At 38.2% G+C, this 21,195-nt stretch overlaps 1 protein-coding gene across 8 annotated transcripts in view; it reads left to right on the top strand.

The window, feature by feature from the left end:
* nhsl1b (NHS-like 1b) overlaps positions 1–21,195 on the top strand; it is a 95,666-nt gene that overhangs the window by 60,993 nt on the left and 13,478 nt on the right. For 6 of the 8 annotated variants that reach the window (XM_055019958.1, XM_055019955.1, XM_055019957.1 and 3 more), the window contains exons 2-3: positions 14,652–14,804; positions 19,370–19,497. In XM_055019958.1, the coding sequence (XP_054875933.1) occupies positions 14,652–14,804; positions 19,370–19,497 (281 nt within the window). Of the gene's footprint in view, positions 1–10,368; positions 10,677–13,722; positions 13,797–14,651; positions 14,805–19,369; positions 19,498–21,195 lie in introns of those variants that run through there. The other 2 variants (XM_055019959.1, XM_055019960.1) reach the window with 2 other exon arrangements.

Raw genomic sequence — 21,195 nt, 5'->3', positions numbered from 1 at the left:
ATTTTAAGTAGTATGGCTTTAATCCACCTTCCTTATGCTTGCCTGATAGAAACATGTTGCTAGGGTTTTCCTCAGTGTGATACAGGCTAGCTCCAGGTGGCTTGTTGGGTTGTGCCCGTCAGCTATCGGAGGCACTTAACCTAAATTAGCTCAGGCTGTCTCTGCTTTTCAGTCTAAATCAGAAAAAAATCCTTTTGCATTAGCAGGAGCTGAATGTTTGGGGCCATGGCAACATGCAAAGGGGCCTCATCCAGTTGAAGTGTCATTTAAGTAAATAAGAATCACTTATCAGGCTTCTCTCAGTCAAAGGACGGGATTTAACTCAAGTACTTTCAAAGGCTGGATAAGTATAGAAAAATAAAATTAGTATAAAGAAGTATTTGTATTTGTAGACCTAACTCCTAATCACGATATTTAAATGTTCCATCTGTGCATACAGCCATGCGGTCTGTCATTAAATTTGGCATGTCTGACAAAAGTTACATTTTTGGTTTCAATTCAGGATTATTTTTTGTATTTATCTCATCAGGAATGACTGAAAACGGCAAGGTAAATTTATGTGGACCTTAGCAAGTTATGCATGATGTATCACTTCTTTTTGTCTAAGGTCAGATTTATTGCATTTCATGTATGACGTTAATTATGGAATTGAATGAAAGATTGTTTGGCGCTATGAAGGAAGAGGAAGGAAACACAGACACCCAAACCCCCTCAGGAGAGGAGAGCAGACAGAAATGTAGGGCAGGAATCCAGGGTGGAATCTAAAATATTGTTTTATGTGCAGCTGTGTGAAAATGGCAGGGTTGTTTTTGGGTACTTTCAATGTTTCTGCCCTCCACCTCTTTTTTCCTGAATCCGTAGTCTTCTATTTTAACAGGACAAACCGATAAAGAATAATAATACATTTGAAGCACAATGGCGCTGACCTCTTTTTATTATCCAGGCTCATGTGTCTCATTCTGTGTTGTTTCAATGCAAAAAATGCTTCAGGCAGCTATTCACAATTGCACAATGACATTCACGTCCATCTAGCGTCTCATAAAGATTGCTTTATGCCAGTACAGTGCAGAGTAGTCATCTTGTGTCATAGATTTTACCCTCCAAACCAGAATGTGGTTATTGATGTGAGTGATCCTCAATGGAGTCACCGGAGAATCAGGAAGTCCAAGAGTCGATTGGAGCAGAGACAGTATGGCTGGATGGTAAAGGATCCTATTGTAATCGCAGGGTTGTGTTACTGCGATGATGTTAAAGAATCACATCAAACATGTTCTTCAGGTAAGTTCAGGTGGTGGAGGAAAATATTGATGGACTCATATTTCATCACTATTCATATTAGAGCAATACCCTTTTAAATTTAGCCAGTAATTATTGGACCACTGGTGACCTGTGTAGATAGCATTAAACTTTAATCTTCAGATCGCTAAGCAAATTATGCACGAGAGAAAAAAAAATTGTGGCTCTTGATTCAATAATTCATGTCTGGAGTTTTGGCTTTACTGTTTTAGTTTGAGCTCATAGTCCTGTCAGCGCTCAACCAGCGAAGTAAGATGACAGGTGGTTTAAAACGGCGTTGCCAGAGACAGTTGGCTACAAATGCACCATGACGGGGTATTAGATGTCCTAACATAGTCAGAGTCTGAAAGCTCCAAAAACCCATCAATCTTCTTGTAAAACAACAGCATTTTAACTCCCTGAGTTGCTCCTTTATCCCGCTGAACATTCGGAAAGAAAAGTAGGCCTGTTAAGTGAATTTGCAACGGTTGTGCATCTTGTCATTTTGGGATCCTCCTGCTGATTGTTTTCAATCCTTGTTTTGGGAGATTTCATTTTAGACTAAACAGTTTAACATTTTTGCCGGTCCTCACAGTCAAACGGAGATGGCCCCATCCTCTGTCTGCTCTCCGGGCGCCCCCAGGCCTTTTCATCCTGGCTTGAATTTCAAAGGCGTTTGTTGAGTGTTGGACACTAGAGGAGAGAAAATTAGACACGACTGCAGAGCATGCTGGGTGGTGGGGCATGTTTGTGTATATGCCTTGCTGTGTGTATTTTTTTATTATTATTTTTATTCAACCAGACCTACAAATGGGTGTTTTTGATTCACACTTTCATCTCTTCTTTTTTCCCCTCTCTACTCTGCACCTCTGACTTTTCCGTCAGCTATCTTTTATCTCATCTTTCTTTTATTTTTAATTTTCAAACATATACCTTTTCAGTCAAGCTTTAGATCTGAGGTTCTACCACATCAAATGATCTCTCAACTTTTATGTGAATCCTACTTCACCTCCTGCGTAAGTCTGCTCTTTTTGTATTTCACTTTGATTTTTCACCCCATTGGTGTCGTGTGGTGTTTTAAAAGGCACCTCGACGATGGATGCACATTAAGTTTTTGAGAACTCTGTAGTGTTGAAACAGAAAATACAGCAGCATATCTGTCACCACATCAAAACGGCTTAATGAAACCACACAAACACGGAGAACGCAGTCCGATCATGTTTGCGATGTTGGTTGTAAAAGAAGGGCGTAGCTAGCAGCTTGTCTTTCCAAAGTGAAGGTTTTTCTCATGGATCACAAAAGAAGAGCTGCTTATAAAAGGAGGCCCCTCCTGCCATTCAACAGAGAACACACACACACATGCAGACTGCTGAGTTGGTTCTCTCTTTTCTTCTTTTTTTCACCTTAAATCAAGGGTTTAAGTTGTAGAAACCTTATAGAAGTTTACTTTTTTTTTTAAACCAAAGTATTCACACAGAGGCTCCCAGAGGAACATGGTTTCATTTTAGCCACTCTGTCAGCTGGTTTTGGAAATAAAGAATCCAATTTTTGCTTCTAAAATGAATTGAGTTCCTCCAATTTTCAGCAATAAATGAATCAACACTTGGCGTGTGCTATGCTGCACTTTTTGTGCTACATACAAATCTGATAACGATTAGCTTTGACACAAACAGGTTTTTTTGTCAACTTATAAATCTTACATTTCCTAATTTTAATCAAGTTATGCTAAAACACACTATGAAAAAGAAAATTTTTATGGTGGTGTAAATGTCTGTATTGATTCAGAGAAGGATGAATGCAAAATGTTTAAGGTGAAGAACTGAAGATACCAACATAGAGAAATACATGGAAAAGATGCAGGAAACAGGAGAACTGAGATGAAAATATTGGGTTTTCACTCTGCGTATGGGAGTGTATAAAATTACTGTGTGTTTGTGTGGTTAGGTGTGGTGTGGGAACTTTACCTGTTGGTAAAATCATTAGTTGGGGGTTGTGGGGCGTGGACTGGGGGGGGACTCGCATTCAGCACTTGTTTGTTCAGCCGAGCCTGTCTGTCACCTGGGCCTCGGTGTGTGTCGGGTTTTAGTGAAAGTTTCCCTAACTGCCCTTTTTTATTATCTGTAAAACTGCCGACAACAGCAGATCCACAAAGGCTTTTCCACAAGTTTTAGTTCATGGTTTATTTATTTCTTTTTTTCACTATAAAGGATAAAAAAATCTTCAAAACTTTAGTTTCAGTCACAGTTTCCAATGAGGGTATTGCACTTCCAGAAGACAGGAGATGCAATACTTTTTCTTTAGGTTATCTTAGTTCCATGCTTTTTCATAAATGTTTTCAGACTTGCTTTTTGAACCTTAGCACATTGAACTATGTCCATTGCATTGATCAGACGGTTACAGTTTCATCCCCTCTACCATGATCATGTCATCTTTAGTGCGTCTCACCCCTCTGACTCATTGCTAATATATTATTCATGTCTTTCTTTATAGCATTGAGAGAAGCAAAGTGATCGGGTTTCTATTGAGCCTTACTGTTTAGCTCTCGTTCGGTTATGTGGAAATGGAAAACTGCAAGCGGACAAATACACAGCTTCACTTTCTATGAATTATTGATTTTCATTTAAAGCATATAGAGCAAGAGAAATGCAAAACAACTTCAAGTGTTTCTTTGGTTTATTCACTGCTTCAATTAAGTCTATGTGATGAAAACAGTTGGGAATTTTTAAATTAAAGTATAAGAAAATGAAAACTGCTCTCACACTGATGCAAAATTAGCAGTAAATTGTGTTTTTCTGTATAGGAGAGACAAAGACGTGCAAGGTTTGAGCCTTAGAGGGGTTCACTAGAGAAGAGAGAAAGTAAAATCAATAGCACTCGAGTACATTAGCTGTCACGAAAGCACTTGAAGAAAAAGGGAAAAACTGGGATGTGTGAAAGGAGATGGCAGCAGGGACTGGATTCAAAGTGGTTCAGACAGAGCTGAAGGGTTTGAAGGATCGGCTTCACTCACTCTCGTAATTAGGAAAGCGGCTGGGACACGTGATGAGGTTTATGGCTGTTTAGACATCAGATGTTACAGCTTTATTAAGCTTCTTAAATTGATAACTACTTGAGGCAACAATATGGAAGTGTGAAAAAGTGGGGAAGTCACTGTAAGACGTATCCTTCTGTCCGTCCAACCATCATCTGTTTTCCGTCTAGCCGTCCAAGCACTATTTTTTGTCCCTCTGTTTATCTGTGCATCCGACTGTCCATCCGTCCTCTAGTCTGATTTTTTTCTGTATATAAAACATCACTTTTATACAAATATCTGCATGAAGGAAACTTTACACATTAAAAGTTGTGCTTAAAATACTAAAAAAAACATGCAGAAACTGACAGATTTCAGACATGGGTAATGTGCCAGGAACCTCTACAGAGGTCAAACAGTTGACAGTCACACACCCATAAATACATCCAGCAAAGTGTGTGGTTCTGTTACTCCAACAAGGACACTTTGAGGTTTGTGCTGGGAAACCCTGGATTAAACCACCAACCCTCCAACTTGTGGACAACTGTTCTCCAGGCGGGCTGAATGTGAGAGACATTGTCCAGCTGCCTCTGCCAGGTTGATGGGGAGATCCAAACAGGGTGTGAAAACAAGATGGGAAAGACAAAGAAAATACGAGCCCAGCGACAGGAGGAAGATCCACGGTCCCTCATCGGTCTTCGCCTGGTCTCTGTGCCACAGTAAATCACTGAGGCATCATTTAGACATTTCCTCCCACCGATTTCTCCCTCTGCAGACTGCTACAAGCTTTCAAGTATTTTAAAACCGTAGCATTGTTGTCATGGGATATAATACTAAAAGGGATTTTAATACACAACAATTTAATGAGCAAATTTAAATGCCTTCCTGTCATCACATCTTTTGAAGCGCCTCAGGTTTCTGTTGGATAAGAAATTCAAAATTTCAGCAAATTTTCCTGAAAATCATTGGAGTACATTTCAAAAGTAATTTTCACTATTAATGATTTATTGACTAAACTGGTTTGCTGTGTGAAAAAGAAACAGCATTCCAACCGCTTACGCTTTTATAATCTGAATTTAAGAAATGTCAAAAGACTAATATTAATAGGACTCCCTTTTAATAACATAAATGGTATTAATCTGTTTTGCCCATTTTCTGTCTCGGCCCTAGGATTTCCAGACAGTCTTTAGGCTTCCTTCATATGCTGCTTGAAGTATGAACAGATGAAAGATTTATAGTGTTTGGGCTGGGCTAATGCGGGGGCTTCCATTCTTCAGCGAGGCGCAGCAGATGAACGTATGAATGGATATCCCTAATCCAGGAGGTGGCCTAGATTCGAAGCGCTCCCTCAGCAGATAGAGATGTTGACCTGGCTGTCAGACAGTGGCTGCGTGCTTGTTAACGCCTCCTGCAGAACAATAGGCTCTCTAATGACAGGAGCTACTTGAGCTCGTGTCTGCATATATTACACTAATACTGTACGCGTGCCGAGCACGACGAGGTATAATGTAGATGCATGAAGGGTTGTCAGCAAAACAAGAAGGTAATTTAACACTAGGAAAACATTATGCTTCCATGATGTTCACTGTCTAAAAGAGGGTTGTGTATGGTTTTTTTAGTAATGCGTTAATTCATGTGTGATGCAGAATGTAAAGTTGTGATATTTTCAAAGTTTTAAAAAAACCTAAGGGCAAATATCAGTTTTTAAAAAAAAGTCTGATTAAAGGCTTGGAGTCCAGCAGCACAATGAAACATCAAAATTGTTGTCAAGAATGTATTTTGTAGCTTAGCACTGTACTAGCTTGGTTTTAACTACCCAACTCTTAACGCAGTAAAATCAGTCTTTACTGGTTATGTGTGAGCTCAGATTTTTGTAGGTTTTTGTCCTGCCTATGCTGATTTTAGCTGATTTCAATTCATTTTTAAAGACTAGATGACAGCCATGAGTGCCCATCATGTATCAATGGTGACTGTACAGTTTGAGATCTCTTTTGCATCTCGTGTCAGCAATTAGTGCAATTAGCACCAATGGCATTGTTAACTGTAAGCATCTGTCAGTGTACGTAGTCTGCAGAAGGTAGCTTAACTCTGAGATTTTCAATCCAGCATTTTCAAATTGAGGTTCAATAACAGCCTCCACACTGTAAATAATTTATGCTGTTGGTATTCTTCATTGCTTAATACAGAGATGTGTCTTGAATTATACAAGACGAGAATTACAGATTGTGTAAGACAACATGAAGATACTGGAGAATGTGTTTCCTTTCTGGTTAAGGAGCCTCTTATTTGGATTTTCATTCCCTGCTCAGTTTTTACAGCCACTTGTGAACTAACTATGGCAATTTTAAATAAATTTGGGTCATTGAATTGTTGGCTCATTTTGCTTTGCTTTGCTTTGTTTTGGGGACAATTTGCAGTGACCAACTGACCTGACCTGCATGTTTTAGGGGATGTGGGGGGAACCGGAGCGCCCGGGGAAAACCCACGCAAACACGGGGAGACCATGCAAACTCCACACAGATGGTCTCTGTGAAGACGCAGCGCTAACCGCTGCGCCACCGTGCTGCCCACCATTTTTCTGTTGGGTTGGGAGGATCTATTTTGTCAATCGGGGGAAAAACTGTCTTTGAAGTTTTAAAACTTAAAGTTTAAAACTATAAAGTTTCAAAACTTTAAAACTTTAAAGTTTCAAACTTTAAAGTTTTAAAGTTTGAAACTTTAAAGTTTTTGATAAATACCTAAATTAATCATCTTTATCGTTTTCTTTCTTTGGTTTTCGTTTTGACTTAAATCCAAGAAACTTTTTCATTCTTTTCCAAATGGTGGTTTTCGGTTTCTTTTTACTGTCAAAATCCAGAAGGCCACTTTCTTGTTGGGTCATAATTTCATCAATGTCTTCAGCGTCCTTAGAACAACCTGGTTCTGGTTCTGGTTCTGGTTGTTCCTCCTCTGAATCCATGTCATTTGAATCAGTAATTGCATCAACATGGCCGACTGATATTTCCTCTTCTTCTTCTTGTTGATGACTCGCCGTGGTGGTTGACGGCAAATCGTTCGTAGATTCAACAATATTTTCCGCAGAATTACTTTTAATTTGGCTTCGTTCTGCTGCTTTTTTAAGTGAACTGATATCACGTTCATATCTGATGGACAAATCTTGATATAAAATGTCAACTTTGTTTAGTTCTTCTATGGCGTTTTTCAGTTTGTCTTGCAGGCATTTAATCTCACTTGTTGTTGATTTCTGCAGGAAGGTTTTTTCCAATTCTAAGACATTTATTACCCTCTTCTCCTCCTCTGCCTTCTCTAGGTAAAAACTTCTGTCCTCAATCATTTGCTTCTTCAGGCTCTCTCCACTTTCTTTCTGGGCTTTCAGTTCTTCAGTCAGCTCCTTATTTTTTCCAAGGTTTTCTAAATGATCTTCTTTTTCTTGCCTTAGCTCCAGTTGGCATTGCTCCAGGTCTAGTTTCAGGATTGCGATTTCCTTCTCATGGGCCAAAGTCAGATCATGATACAATTTTTTAGATTCCTCCAATTCTTTCTGTAAAATTTGTTCCGATTCTTGCATCAACTCAATTTTTCCTATCATTTCTACCCTCATCGTTTCCATCTCTGTTTTCACAATATCCAGTAATCGCTGCTTCTCACTAATCTTTTCCTCGTAAAATGTTTGTGATTTTGCCTCTTGTCTCCTCTGTATCATGTCAGCATTATATTTGGCATTGAGCTCCTGGAATGATGTCTGGAGCTCCTTCATTTCTTCTTCCAATGCCTTATTCTTCTCTCTCTCTTCATGCAGTTCATCCATAAATGCTTCAACTGTGTGAAAGCAGGAGACCCTCACTTGCTCATATTTCTGCTGTATTTCCTCCTTCTCCATATCTTTGATTTCAAGCTGAGCCTGAGAAGCGATTACACCTAATTTCAGGACCTCCACGTCTCTGAACTTCTCCAGCCTTTCCAGTTCGGCCTTCGCTTTGCAGGCCTGATCAAAATACCCAACTTTTAACTCCTCCTGTTTTTTCAATTGAAACTCCATTTCTTGGAGCTCTTCCTCTAGCTTTTCCTGCACTGCAAGCCTTTTGGCCTTTTCCTTGTTCAAAAGGCCGTTCAGTCGTCTGATCTCTCTTTCCAAATCATCGGGGTGGGCAGTAGGGCTCCTGCCTTGGGGGTGTTGGTGGTTTCCCCTCCTTGTATTAAATCCTGTGGTTGATCTTGCACTTTGCTGAGACATTTTCTCAAACACTATCAATAAAATTGTCGATAAAATATCTTAAAGAATTTGCGAGCGTCTGAACTGGTCAGTAGTATTGCGAGCAATGACAAATATGCAGAATTGTGTTACATACAATTCTGCAGTTGATGACATCACAGGCGGCATCGCCAGTGACATCACAGAATCTCCCTTTGCTGGCGGTGTGACATCATTCCACCTCCAAATGCCTTGTTTACAGTCAAAATAGTCCATGATTCTCTTGTCTTATGTCAGGGACATCAAACTCATTTCCATTTGGGCCCAGATCAAAAATCTGAATGTTGTGCCAGGTTGCATTGTTGACTGTTTTAACCTTTCACCTCCTCGCCTGCTTTGGTCACATGAGCTGCAGACTAGCAGACAAACTTTAATAAAACTTTCAATGGCGGGTAAAGTAGCAGGTGAAACCAAAAACAACTCTGTCTCCACTGTTTGCTGAAAGAACATGGAAGATGGCGAGGAATATTTTAGCAGAGAGCATCCATGCTCACTTTTCATCTGTTTGAACCTCTGAGCTGATAAAGGTGTTATTGTTGCTCTGACAACTAACAACATGCATTAGAAGTCATTTATTGATAGTACGATAATTATTCTTAACCAAATAACATTTACCTTAGTATTCTAAGTGTATTTCTCGATGCACAAATTGTTGATATTGTTCAGGGATTAAAGGTTTATTATTGTCATATCAGCCACTGGCCACCAAGGGCTCCCAATGCGCCCCAGCCTGGCTCCAGGGTGTACGGTGGCCCTGAGATTCAAATTGAAACCACAATCACAAAAGCTCTATAACATGAACATAAACACAATGACATTAATGAAAGCTTTTTTATATCGCCAAGAACGTTCATGTTTTTTAAAAAACACGTTAAAGCCAGAATAACTTCCGATTCAAAGTAAAAACAAGCCGCAGAGCAATGAGCGATTTCTTACGTCTCCCACTGGGACATGCTTCAGAATTTAGAGAAACGAGCTTTGTAATTGATCTTCTGACAAATTGTAACCATTCTTTTGTCTCTGCACTTTCAAGCTGAACTTGTAGTGCTGATGAGAGACGCAGAAAGCAGTGAGAACTGAAAGCCTTTCTATACAAAAGTCGGGGATCATTTGCTGTCTGACTGGAGCTCTTGTTGCACCCCTTCAACCTCACCTCCCTTTATTTCTCAACCGCATTGGCTGAAATTAAATACGGCTGCTAAAGGAGGGGCTGTGCTGAACTAATGGGTGTGTGTCTGAAAGAGTGGTGTTGGAGTTTGTGTGCTATAGACCCCAACAGATTGGACATTGGGTCTATTTTTATGTAGCACAGATGCAATGGTTTTATGTCAACATAGCAATCAGGTTCAGCCACATAGAGGAAATTAAGTTTATTTGATTTTTTTTACGAGTTAAAAATTTTTCATCAATATTAAATTTGATAAATGTGATTGCAGTAATTTGATGCATATTGTTTTCCTGGTTGCAGGTTCTGATGTTATAGATTTTTAGTCAAGGAGGAAAGCTTTGGAAAGAAAAAAATAAATATATTAGAATAATTATCAGCTGTCAAAGCTTGTGTGCTTTAACAAAAAGCTTTGATTTTCAGCTCTGTCAGCATAGATGCACAAAGATGCTGCAGAAGAATCTGTAACGATGAGAAGTAAAGGGTTGGGCTGCCAGAACTCCTTGGTAACCATCACACAGAGAAGGAGAGAGGCCGGGGCTGCCCCCCTCCTTCCCTCCTTTACTCCTTCCCTCCCTCCCTCCCTCCATCCTTTCCTCCTTCCCTCCCTCCATCCCTTTCTCCCTCCCTCCCTCCCGCTGTGTGTCTCTGAGGACTGGACTGGCTGCTGGAGGCGTGGTAGTGTTGATGATGGGGAGGAGTGGTGGACCATGTGTGTGTGTGTGTGTGTGTGTGTGTGTTTGTAGAGAGATGTGGGGTTAGAGACGTATTGTCAGCACAGCAGACGCCCGCGTGGACTTGTGAGAATGTGAGCGTCCTCAGCATCACACCTTCATCTTCATATTTCCCTATTTTATTCCAGGATTTGACTGATTTTTTTAATTTTTATTTTTTAAGAATATCACACTCAATCGGAATAATGGTGTTTATTGGGACATCATTGAAATCTGTAATTAAGTACTTTAAGAGGAAGGGTAAGTTTATCTCTTTTATTCCTTTGGATGCTGATAAACGTTTTTGCTGTTGTCAGATTAAAACAAAATTTTGGCTCTGTATATGGATTTCCAGCAGCTGTTCATGTTTTAACTTCTGCAAAGGGGATAAAAAATACTTGAATTAATAATGTTTAAATGATTTTCATTACAACTAATAGTCTGTGTTTCACCCTGTTACCAGGTAACCTTTGGTCAAAGATGTCATACTGACACGCAGCATTGATAAGAAAATGAAGAGACTTTAAATCACAACAAATGATTTGGATTCCTTTTACTTGCAGAGATAATATAGTGTTTTTGTTCTTTATTTAGAAGAGAAAATACTAAAATCATATGTATTATTCAGATGAAGTAGACTCTGCTTAGTACTCCATGGATAATATTGCACGACTTATTTAATCAATGAGTGTTTATTAAGCACGTGAGGACTTAGACCTCTTTGACGCAGGACAAGCTGCTTGAAAAGTTTATCTGCAGGTTATTTATAGCTTATGTTTGTGTCAAAGTTGAGGCTGAGGTGTTAATCGTTACCTCCACCCTTTACCTTTCTCACGTGTGAAAATAAAAGCTTCCTCACAACATATTTTATATCCTGGATAATAAATGAGCAGTCACAAATGTTTTGGGGTTGGTTGTCTTGGGCAACTTTTTTTTCCCCCTTTTAAACACATGAAGAAGAAAGTTCTTTTTTTTTATGTTGGGCTCAAGATGATTTCCAAGATATTCTGCATAGTTTACTGCAACTTTTATTTCACACATCAAACTTGATCGCTGCAAAGTTTCTTTGGTTGTTTGCAAAGAATTTGCATCATAATTTTTCTTGAGTACAACTAAAATGCCTCCAGTCCCACCAGTTGATTTGGGTCTGAGGTTGGAAAAACATGACCGCAGTTTAAATGATTTGGTGCAAACTATTTTCTGTCTACCATGTTCCCATTGTCCTGCAGCCTGTTTCTCATTACTGGTTCTCATAACGTGCTCCTCAAACTTCTCACTAGCCTGTTTTCTCCCAGTTTCTATATGGTAGGAGCCTTGGGAGGGCTGGGATGTCAGTGGACAGAGGGATTACTGAACTTTCAAAAAGACTTATGCGTCAGTGTCCTGTGTGTATGTGTGTTTGGGAGCGAGGGGCTATTGTGGCACTGAAACGCCTGATGTGGAGACTGATGCGGTGGGACAATACTGGCTTTGTGTCCCCAGCCTCCATGTCCTTGGTCTCCTCACTACTCTTTTCAAAGCCCATGGTGGGAGAGGAGGCTGGGGGAGGGGGCTACCTGTCCCGTCTGTATGTGAGCAACAGATACAAAATGGAGAATGTGAAATCTTTGATTAGCTTAAAATCTGCTCTTATTCACAATCTGCTCAAGGATGATCTGACAGAAGTTGTCAAATCATCAACTTCTAAATTCAATTAAATTTAAGGTTTTTTTCTCTTGTAGTGCTTTTGAGCATTTTGTTTTTAACCTTTTAATCTGATTATTTAATTTTATTTTTTAAGCTTTTTAAAAAAAAAGATATTCAACTTCATTGTTTTTATATTTATTTTTATAATTCAATACTTTTATAATTTCTTTTAAAACAAAGATTTTGTTTGTAATATTACCTCAGTAAAGGTTTTTTATAAATGTTATTTAAGATTACATAACTCATGAGAAATATTTTTTCTCATGAGTTTTCCTATACTTTTATTAATAATGCCTGAAAGACGTGTCAAAAGGAGTCTAAAAAGTATGTCTTTATGTCTTAAAAGTCTGTTAATGATCCATAATTTATTTGTTTCATAACATAAAGGGCTTAAAACCCTAAACTTTTACATTTGGATAAATGATTTACATTCTTTGACCACAGATTGCTGGAAATAGACTAATTAGGCTTATAATATGCTGGAGGAAATCCTGCATGCTAAAAAGATAGCTCTGTAACTAATTATATCAAATGCCATCATCATAGTAATTACTTCCAAATTTACATCACATATATTAATCAGTGTTTTAGTTATTGTTGAACAACAGCAATGCGTGTCTTGAGCATTGATTTATAGAAATTCCATTTTGGATGTTTTGCGGTTTTTCAACAGTTTTTCAAGTTCAACAGACAAAACAAAACTTTTCTGGAACAAAGTCTCCTGAGCACAAATGACTATAGTATAATGTTACAAAAATTAAACCAATTCAAAGTGCTTGGCAGCCTCTCAGCACAAGATTTCATTTAAATTTTCCACCCTGATAATTTCTTGTTACTTTGGTAAATGCTGTGGAGGAGCATTGGGGCAATTAGGGCCCCAGAAACTTTCCCTTGCTCCTAGAAAAACTTCCTGTTCCTGTGGAAACCTGCCTTGCAATGGTAACCAATCAGTGTAACTCTCCACACTTTACATGCTTGCGTTTCCTCACTTTTTTAAGTTTTGGTTTTAGAGCTCACTCATGTTACTATTCCACTCAATAACAGTAATGTTGGATGCATGGACCAGACTCCCCACCTGCATCGGCCATTTGCAGTTCAGCATGACTACACGCAACACACATGTAGCAGAAATGGAGAAGCAATGGAGAGGGGACATGAATAAATACAATGAACCTTCTCTTCAACATACAAGCGGTGAATGGATGAATGTTTATGAATGAGCTGTGGCGGCATGAAGGCGCTGAATTTAAGAGTTGCTACTGATTTTCTCTGAGGTAGAAAGAATGAATGTTTTTTAACTCTCAGGTTAAATACAGAAGCACCCTTTGTAATGGTCACTGTTGAGACATATTAAAAGTTTAACTGTATAGCAAAGCGGCTACATGTTATTAAACGACCCACTTGTAGCGCTACACTCCTCCACACCCCCTCTAGCCCACTAGTGTCTCCATCCACCCCCAACACACACATGCAGTGCATTCTACCATGGCTCATTTGCACCTGTGTAGGAAAGAACAAAAACACTCCCTACACCTACATCCGCTGCTGTGATCCGGCCCCCTTCATCCTGCTCCGGTCGGGACTTGTGCCGATCTCTCAGAGTTGTAGTGGTCATGAAGGTGAAACAGATGCTGCTTTAAATGGAGTTAATTCTACATCCACGTTCGCCAACCTTAGCCTGGCTGCGCTCACTTGGTAAGCTTAAAGACCAAACTGCAACTTTAGGAAGCGATTCCTTCATTCCAGTGGCGTAAAGAAAACGTCTGTCTAATGAAAGGTCCATTGAGGGTTATCTGTAGTGAGTGTCTTTCAGTCTCTGTAGCTTTTAGTTTGGAACAATGCTGTACATATTGTGCTTTCAAATAGAATTGGTATGTCACAGTATCTGTCTCTTGAAAGAACGTTTTGTTTTTGAAAAGGGCATGGTTGAATAGAAGTTTTAGTTCAGTCCTAGATGGTGCTGTAACTCTTTTCCCCCCCTCTGACTTGTGAAACTTCTTTGCGATGTCTCAAATAAGTGTCGAGTCGATGGAGGGGAGTCTGACACCTCTTTAGAAGACCACCTAAATCCTCTCTTTTCCACCAGTTTGTGTAAACAAACTCTTTTATCACTTTTCAGTCATTACCAATTTATACCCTTATTTCATTTCATTTCTTCCTATTCCAATTTCTTACTGGGAGCCAAACTCCTTTTTTACCCATTAACAAGCATAGGTAATTAGTTTATTTCCCTTGGCAGTTCCGTATTTTTCTTAAACTGTGGCGACGAGTAACCATCAAAAGGCTGAAAATTCTAAGATCATTTGTATATTGGCTTATAAAGACTTTATACTCCAATCTATTTCGATTTATTGTGCTTCTAACTTGTATTTGGAGCAATTTACTCTAGTAAAAAATGTCCCTGATCAAGCCAAAGTAACACTGGGAGAGAGCAGTGGCAAAATGCTCTTTTAGAGGAGATATACCGGGGCACAGTTTCATTGATATTTCTCAAATTTCACCCTACTTGATTCTACAAAGTTCATAACCTAGTCTTTGTTGTTTCTGCAGCTGTGTCTAACCTGGACGAGGAGAGCAAATGGACGGTCCACTACACGGCTCCCTGGCACCAACAGGAGAACGTCTTCCTCCCCGGCAGCAGACCGCCATGTGTAGAAGACCTTCACCGGCAGGCAAAAGTCAACCTTAAGACTGCTTTGCGAGGTAAATATTGCCTAAGTAAAATGCCCAAGCACCTTGAAAAAAACTGCAAAATATACACTGTTATACTTTATTACTATTAAAGTAATAAAGTATGTTGAAGCTAGCATGTTCAATGAGAGAGACTGGAAGATTTACTTCACTGCGTTCAACCTTCTCGTTATCTAATGAAGGCCTTGCTCTCTCTCTGTGTAAAATAAAATATAGACATGTCTTGATGCAACTTAGAAAATACAGTTCAAACAACTCAATAATGGAAAAAATGGCTTACATGGAGGCATCTTCTTTCATTAGCAACCTTCACATTGAAGAGCGTTACCTGGTTGTGTTTAATATGGTATACAAACTAGTTTCTCACTGTTCAGGTTTAAATCTTCTGATTACATTATATTTCTTGTTGCATCTCTATGTTTAATAGTTTGTTCTGAAAAGCAAATGTTAATCCTTGAAATAGTCCTGTTTATTCTTGGATGATTTGAATTTCTTCCTTGCGAAAAGGGTGTGCCAAAGAGAGAATGTAAATGAACTTGAGATAATTTACATTTACTTTTAAAATAGGTATTTATCATAAACAAAGGTGCTGTTTAATTTCTAGCTGCAAACAGATTCGTCATAAAAAAAAACCCCAAAATGCAAATGATTCAGGATATTTCAACTTTAAAAAGGACAAGTCTTCTGTATGCTTATAAATGTGTTACTGGCTCTACATTAGTGATCATTTTGACCACTAGAACAGTAGACAGAGACCAACATTTCTCATTGCGTCAAGGCAACAAGTCTTTGTGTGCGACACAGTAAAAACTGTCCAAACACGTCATTCTGTGTTTATCCAGCAACACAACACTGTGAAATCCTCCTTATTCCTGTTTGTCCGGTGCAGTTACAGACAAGGCACACCTTTGTTGCTCAGTCAACACATGGAGTCAAATTGCAGCACAGACACAACTGTGTATATAAAATGATCAGTTTCCCAGAGAGGGAAGCAGGAAAACCGGTGAATTCTGAAACTGGTTTTGCTAAGACATTTTGGAAAAGCCTCCTTATCGCCTCATTGCTCAGATAACCGTGAAAGAAGTTGATGCAGTTCATGCAGGTGTGTGTGTGTGTGTGTGTGTGTGTGTGTGTGTGTGTGTGTGTGTGTGTGGTGTGTGTGTGCGTGTGTGTGTGTGTGTGTGTGTGTGTGTGTGAGTGGAGAACTGCTAACTACTGCAAACAGAACGTTTACACTCTGGTCTGGCCTTGTGTGTTGGAGTTAATGGTGGGAAACTGGAGCAAATGGGGAACAAGCTGTTGTAACATGATGCTTTCAGGTTTTGGAGTCTCTGTCTCACTCATGATTTTTTTCCCCCATTTTCTGTTTTACCCTTGAATTTTTACTAATAGATATTACTCCCTGAAATATTGATGGAAACCCCTGTAATGTAATCCAACACCGTCCCAGGTGTCCTATTTGACAGACAACAGGTGTCCAGCGAAAGCACCTGTCCAACTCCAGGAGGCCTGCAAGACTTTGTTGATGTCATTTCATTTTTCTTGTAGCTAAAAAAAAAACAAAACAAATGTCAAAAGTACAAATGTCACCATTTTGTACTTTTGGCCTTTTAATACCATCAACAATTTAACTTTTCATGTCCTCCATGCATCTTTTCACACTCAGTTTAATAGTCAATGACTGAAAATATGATACTGTTCTCTAATCAATACTTTATTATCATAAGCTTTGATAGATATATTTTATTTGAGTCTCTCTCTCTCACACACACACACCCACACATATGCTGCAGTGTAAGTAAGTCAAAAGCTCATTAAGTTATATTAAATCAATCAGTTTATTGAAATTAACTGATTATTTTAATAATCAATTTGTCAAAACTGATGATTAAAATCACCAGTTTTAATAACTGATTGTTAAAACTGAAAGTTTTAATGACTTTCTGACCTATTTTAAAAGCTCTTTCAGAACTATTGAAATAGGTCTGAAGAGTGAACAATTTTCCTTTTTTTCTAAAACTACATTCAGAATTTTCTTAAAGTTAAAAACATTGAACTTCAAATGAAAATACAAACATAAAACATTAAAAATAGGAGAAAAAAATACATTCAGTATTGAGTATTATAAACTTTAATTGTTGTAACTTTGTGCAATCATCATTATGCAGAATGGTTCATATTTTCATAATTAAAAAGACCTAGTTGGATTGTGACCCAGAGAAAATGACTGTATGCTTTAGGGCAAGAGTAAATGAGGGGTAGGAAGGTTAATTAAGTAAGATTTGATTGCAGTTTCATGCAGACGCAACCAGCTACAGTACATTAATATAGACACATGACCCTGCTTACTGCTCCACATTTCTGAATAATCAAACTCTGTGTCCCTTTGACACCAATATGAGTTTTTCTGCAATGACGAGTTGCAGAAAAACTCACGAGCTGGTTGAAGTAAATGAGGTTTCAATTCTTCAGCAGTCAGGATAATAATATATAGTGTTAATTAGTCAAAATATTTTAAATTTAATTGTATTCAGAGCCTTCAAGGACTGAATTGCATGTAAGAAACTTGATTCTTTGATTTCAGCTCCTAACAACAGAATACAGCATTACAGCAAAGGAGAGTTGTGCACATTTTCACTAAAGTCTTAAAACCCTCCACCAGCATGATCCTCTAAACACATGCCTGTTGTTTTTTTAAAATCTCCATTTTATGGAAGTTTTTATTTGTATTTTTTGAATGAAAAAAACACCCATATTGCATGTGTACAGGAAGTGTAAACAGAGACTATCAGCAGAAATATCTGCGTCATTCTTTAAAACACACGGAACATCTTTTATTTGTTTTATTCCTTTGCTTCTTCCTCCATCCTGCCTAGCAACCAGAAGCACTTCTCTCTGGTGTATTTTTAATTTTTTTTTTTTTTATCAGGCATCCCAAATCATGTTCCACCAATCTCTCTCTGTCATCCTCCTAATTACCATCATCCTTTTCTAATTCCCATCTCACTGACTGGCACCTCATCAGCTTGTTCTTACATTAGCTCTGTGTGCTGGCCCCATCAGGCTCCATTAGCTGACAGTATTATACATGCATCGGTGTGTCTCTCCATCAGGATAGGCTGTAATTAGCTTTGGGGATGAATTAAATATAAAACAGGATCAAAAGGAGGATCTCTGAGGTGCCAAGCTCATAGCAATGTGGGTGCACTTTGATACGCTTCCAGAATTCGTCAAGAGATTCTGCATGTGTATCAAAAGCAAATAAATATATATAGTAAAAGTGTTGTTTTTGATTTTTTTTTACATTTGTCTTAATTAGCAAAGCTTCAAAAGAGGAAAAAAATACTGCAGAATAAGCGGATTTTTGTTGACGTGACATTAAATTGAGGCTCAAGCCGGTTGATTGAAATCGAGTTTTTAGATTTTTATTACATAAGATGCACTATACTCAAAAAGTTGTGCAATATAAAAAGCAAAACAAAAGATGCATGAGTAAAAAAACAAAAAAAAAAGAAAACTGCAGACACTGACAAACAAAGCAACAATGTGTTAAATGCCCCCTGAGCGAACAGGAGGAAGCAGGGGAGAGAGGGATGGTTCTGCCATCTGTGTGTGACAGACTGAAACTGATATCACCTCCTCTGCTTCCACATAAACACACACACATCTCTTCACATCACACACACTTACACACATCATGTCCTCATGACAGCAGGTGGTGACAAAAAGACACAGAAGCAGCACTTGGCAGTGTACAAAAAGGGATCACACTCACACAACTGTCAGATGAACATAACAAGCTCAGTTTACAATATTTTCCTCTTCGAACAACAGAAAATGTACTTAGCAGATGTGTGTGCCATATAAAATAGGGATGACAGGTATTTAGCTCAATATTTAATGTGTTATGTTCCCAATACATTAAAAAAGAATTAGCTATTTTGAGTAATTTAAGGCGGAAAAGTGGAACTCATATAGATTCATCCACCTCAAAAACCTGTTTGCATTGATTTTAATAATTAGGGTGTTCATACAATGTATTTCTCACAAAATAAGCGTATAACATTAGACAAGAATTAATTTTGTATTGATATGATAAGCAATGGCTCATATTAAATCCTGGATGAATTGCAGATTTTCCAGCAGACAGTCACCAATGTCCTCCATCAGAGAGGTAAGACCTCAAAGGTGAATGCTGAAGAAGCTCAGAGTGCTGTGTCTAAGCATGTTAATGGGAAATTAAATGGAAGAAAAAAGTGTGCAAGAAGGCAGCTCACACCACCCAAGATTTCTCCTCTTGGGCCATAGGTTATAAAATCCGGTTCAAAGCTGGTATTTCAATAAGTTAAAATGGCGTCATGTCCCTAGATAAATACTGTCTCCAGTTGTAGCTAAAATTGATCAAAGTGCCTTTATTTGAGAAAAACTCTTTTGTAAACTGAAAAGTGTACAATCTTAACTTCTACATTTCTACTCAAGCTGAAGGAATGCTGACAGCTGGCCATGAACACACCTTGGTGTCACCTTCTTACAGCCACTGATGTCTTTTTTTTTTTTTATCTGTCTTTGTCCTCCAGAATGTGATAAGTTGAGGAAAGATGGATTCCGGAGTTCTCAGTACTACTCTCAGGGTCCCACTTTCTCTGACCCCAAACAGTCCACCAGCAGTCTACAGGATGACGAAGATGATGAAAATGACAGAAAGGTATATGTATAAGCACACACAAATGTGTAAGCTAACATGTTGAAAATATGTATTTGCTGAATTAGCACTGCGGTATAAGGTGATTTCTTATTGTGGTCTTGTGAACCGGTTTCCTCTTTGCCTTTGTAATGTCCAAACTGATTTCACTCATTTGAAATGGTTTAATGATCTCAGCATGTTAAGTTCTGCAGAAGGCTGCTATGAAGCCTGTAATCAATCTGTGTCTGCCCTCTAGTGGCTAGAAAGGAAAATACATGTTTTCAGACATTTCTGAGTTGCTAATCTGTTTAGCTTCACTCAGTCTTAGTGTTGATCGCTTAATACTTGCACACACTTAGAGTGGTGTGCATTTTGTTCATAATGATTTTATTGCAGTAATGGACAACAAAATTAGGAAAAAAAAACTACGGTAAATAGGAAATTGAGAAAATACACAAAAGAGCAACAAACGTTATGAAGCTAGACAAAGTAAGTTTTCTTTAATACACTTGTGATTATTGAACATATCTGGTAAATAGACTAAATAGACTGAAAAAGACTAACACATGTTGTAGCTCTTGGTATACATGAAAGAAGGAAATAAAATGTAATAAAATATTTATATTTTCAAGCTTTATTGCCTGTCCTATAATTTAGATTTACGTAGTCATCCATCAGTCCTCCGTACTGAAACTTTATTTTAAAATTGAAATATCTGAAATAAATTCATAGAGAAATTTTGTATTTATACTTAAAAATGAGTAAGACAGGATATAGAACTTTAATTTGATTCCTGATATGTATATATTGGTACTATAACACTCATGTACTTTGTCACCAGTATAAAGTAAATTTTCTGAGTTCAGTATTTATCTCCTTGGGTTTTATGTTCCAGCTTAATTCTAATCTGCAGTTTAAGGATGCTCTGACCTTTGACCTTTATAACACTGTTATTGTAACTTGTCACCCTTTTTCTTGTCATTTTCATTTCTTCACATTAACCTACTTCCAACAGGCCCAGCCGTAGTTCCACTCCACTCTTGCCCTCTTTGTCTGCTTGTCGTCCGTTCTGCTGTTTGCCCTCTCCTTTCCCTGCCGTCAGTACTTGTTGTCCTGATCCTAACTAAACCGGACAGTCTGTTTAGGAAAGGGAAACTGGGTTCATGTTTAACCTGGAGAACATGCAGATAACAATCCATTCTTGTTACCAAAGTACCGTTCTGCTTTTTTCCCCCCTATGATTGCCTTTCCCTTGTTCTGTTACTTTTTTACATAATAACCCTTTGTTATGCTCCTGTTATCATATTTTTTTAGACTTCCTAGAGTTGCATATAAGGGATAATTGGATACATCTAAACCAGTGAAGAGCTAAAACTACTTTAAATTATATTAAAGTTCTTAAATCAGTCAAACTTCTAATAATTTAAAATCTATCTGAACAGTAAATAGTTTTCCTTTCCAGTAAAGCATGTTGTATAATCCTCAAAATTCCAAATTTACTGAAAGTGAACTTAATAATAACATTTTGAAATAAAACTGCAATGCTTAAAACTGGTGTCAAATGATTATCAGGATCTAGTAGTTCTAATTCTGCTTCCTAACTAAAGCCTAACATTATTCTAAGAGGGAGAACATAAAAGAGATATGAACTTAAACATTTTGGCCTGTCAATCAGATTGCCAACACAATTAAACTGAGAAAGTGCTTTACTTGTGGTCA

This window comes from Poeciliopsis prolifica, unplaced genomic scaffold (assembly GCF_027474105.1).
Source record: "Poeciliopsis prolifica strain line A6 unplaced genomic scaffold, Auburn_PproV2 SCAFFOLD065, whole genome shotgun sequence".
NCBI classification, from domain to species: domain Eukaryota; kingdom Metazoa; phylum Chordata; class Actinopteri; order Cyprinodontiformes; family Poeciliidae; genus Poeciliopsis; species Poeciliopsis prolifica.
The sequence above is the reverse complement of the archived record's forward strand: the minus strand, read 5'-3'. Positions and strand labels throughout refer to the sequence as shown.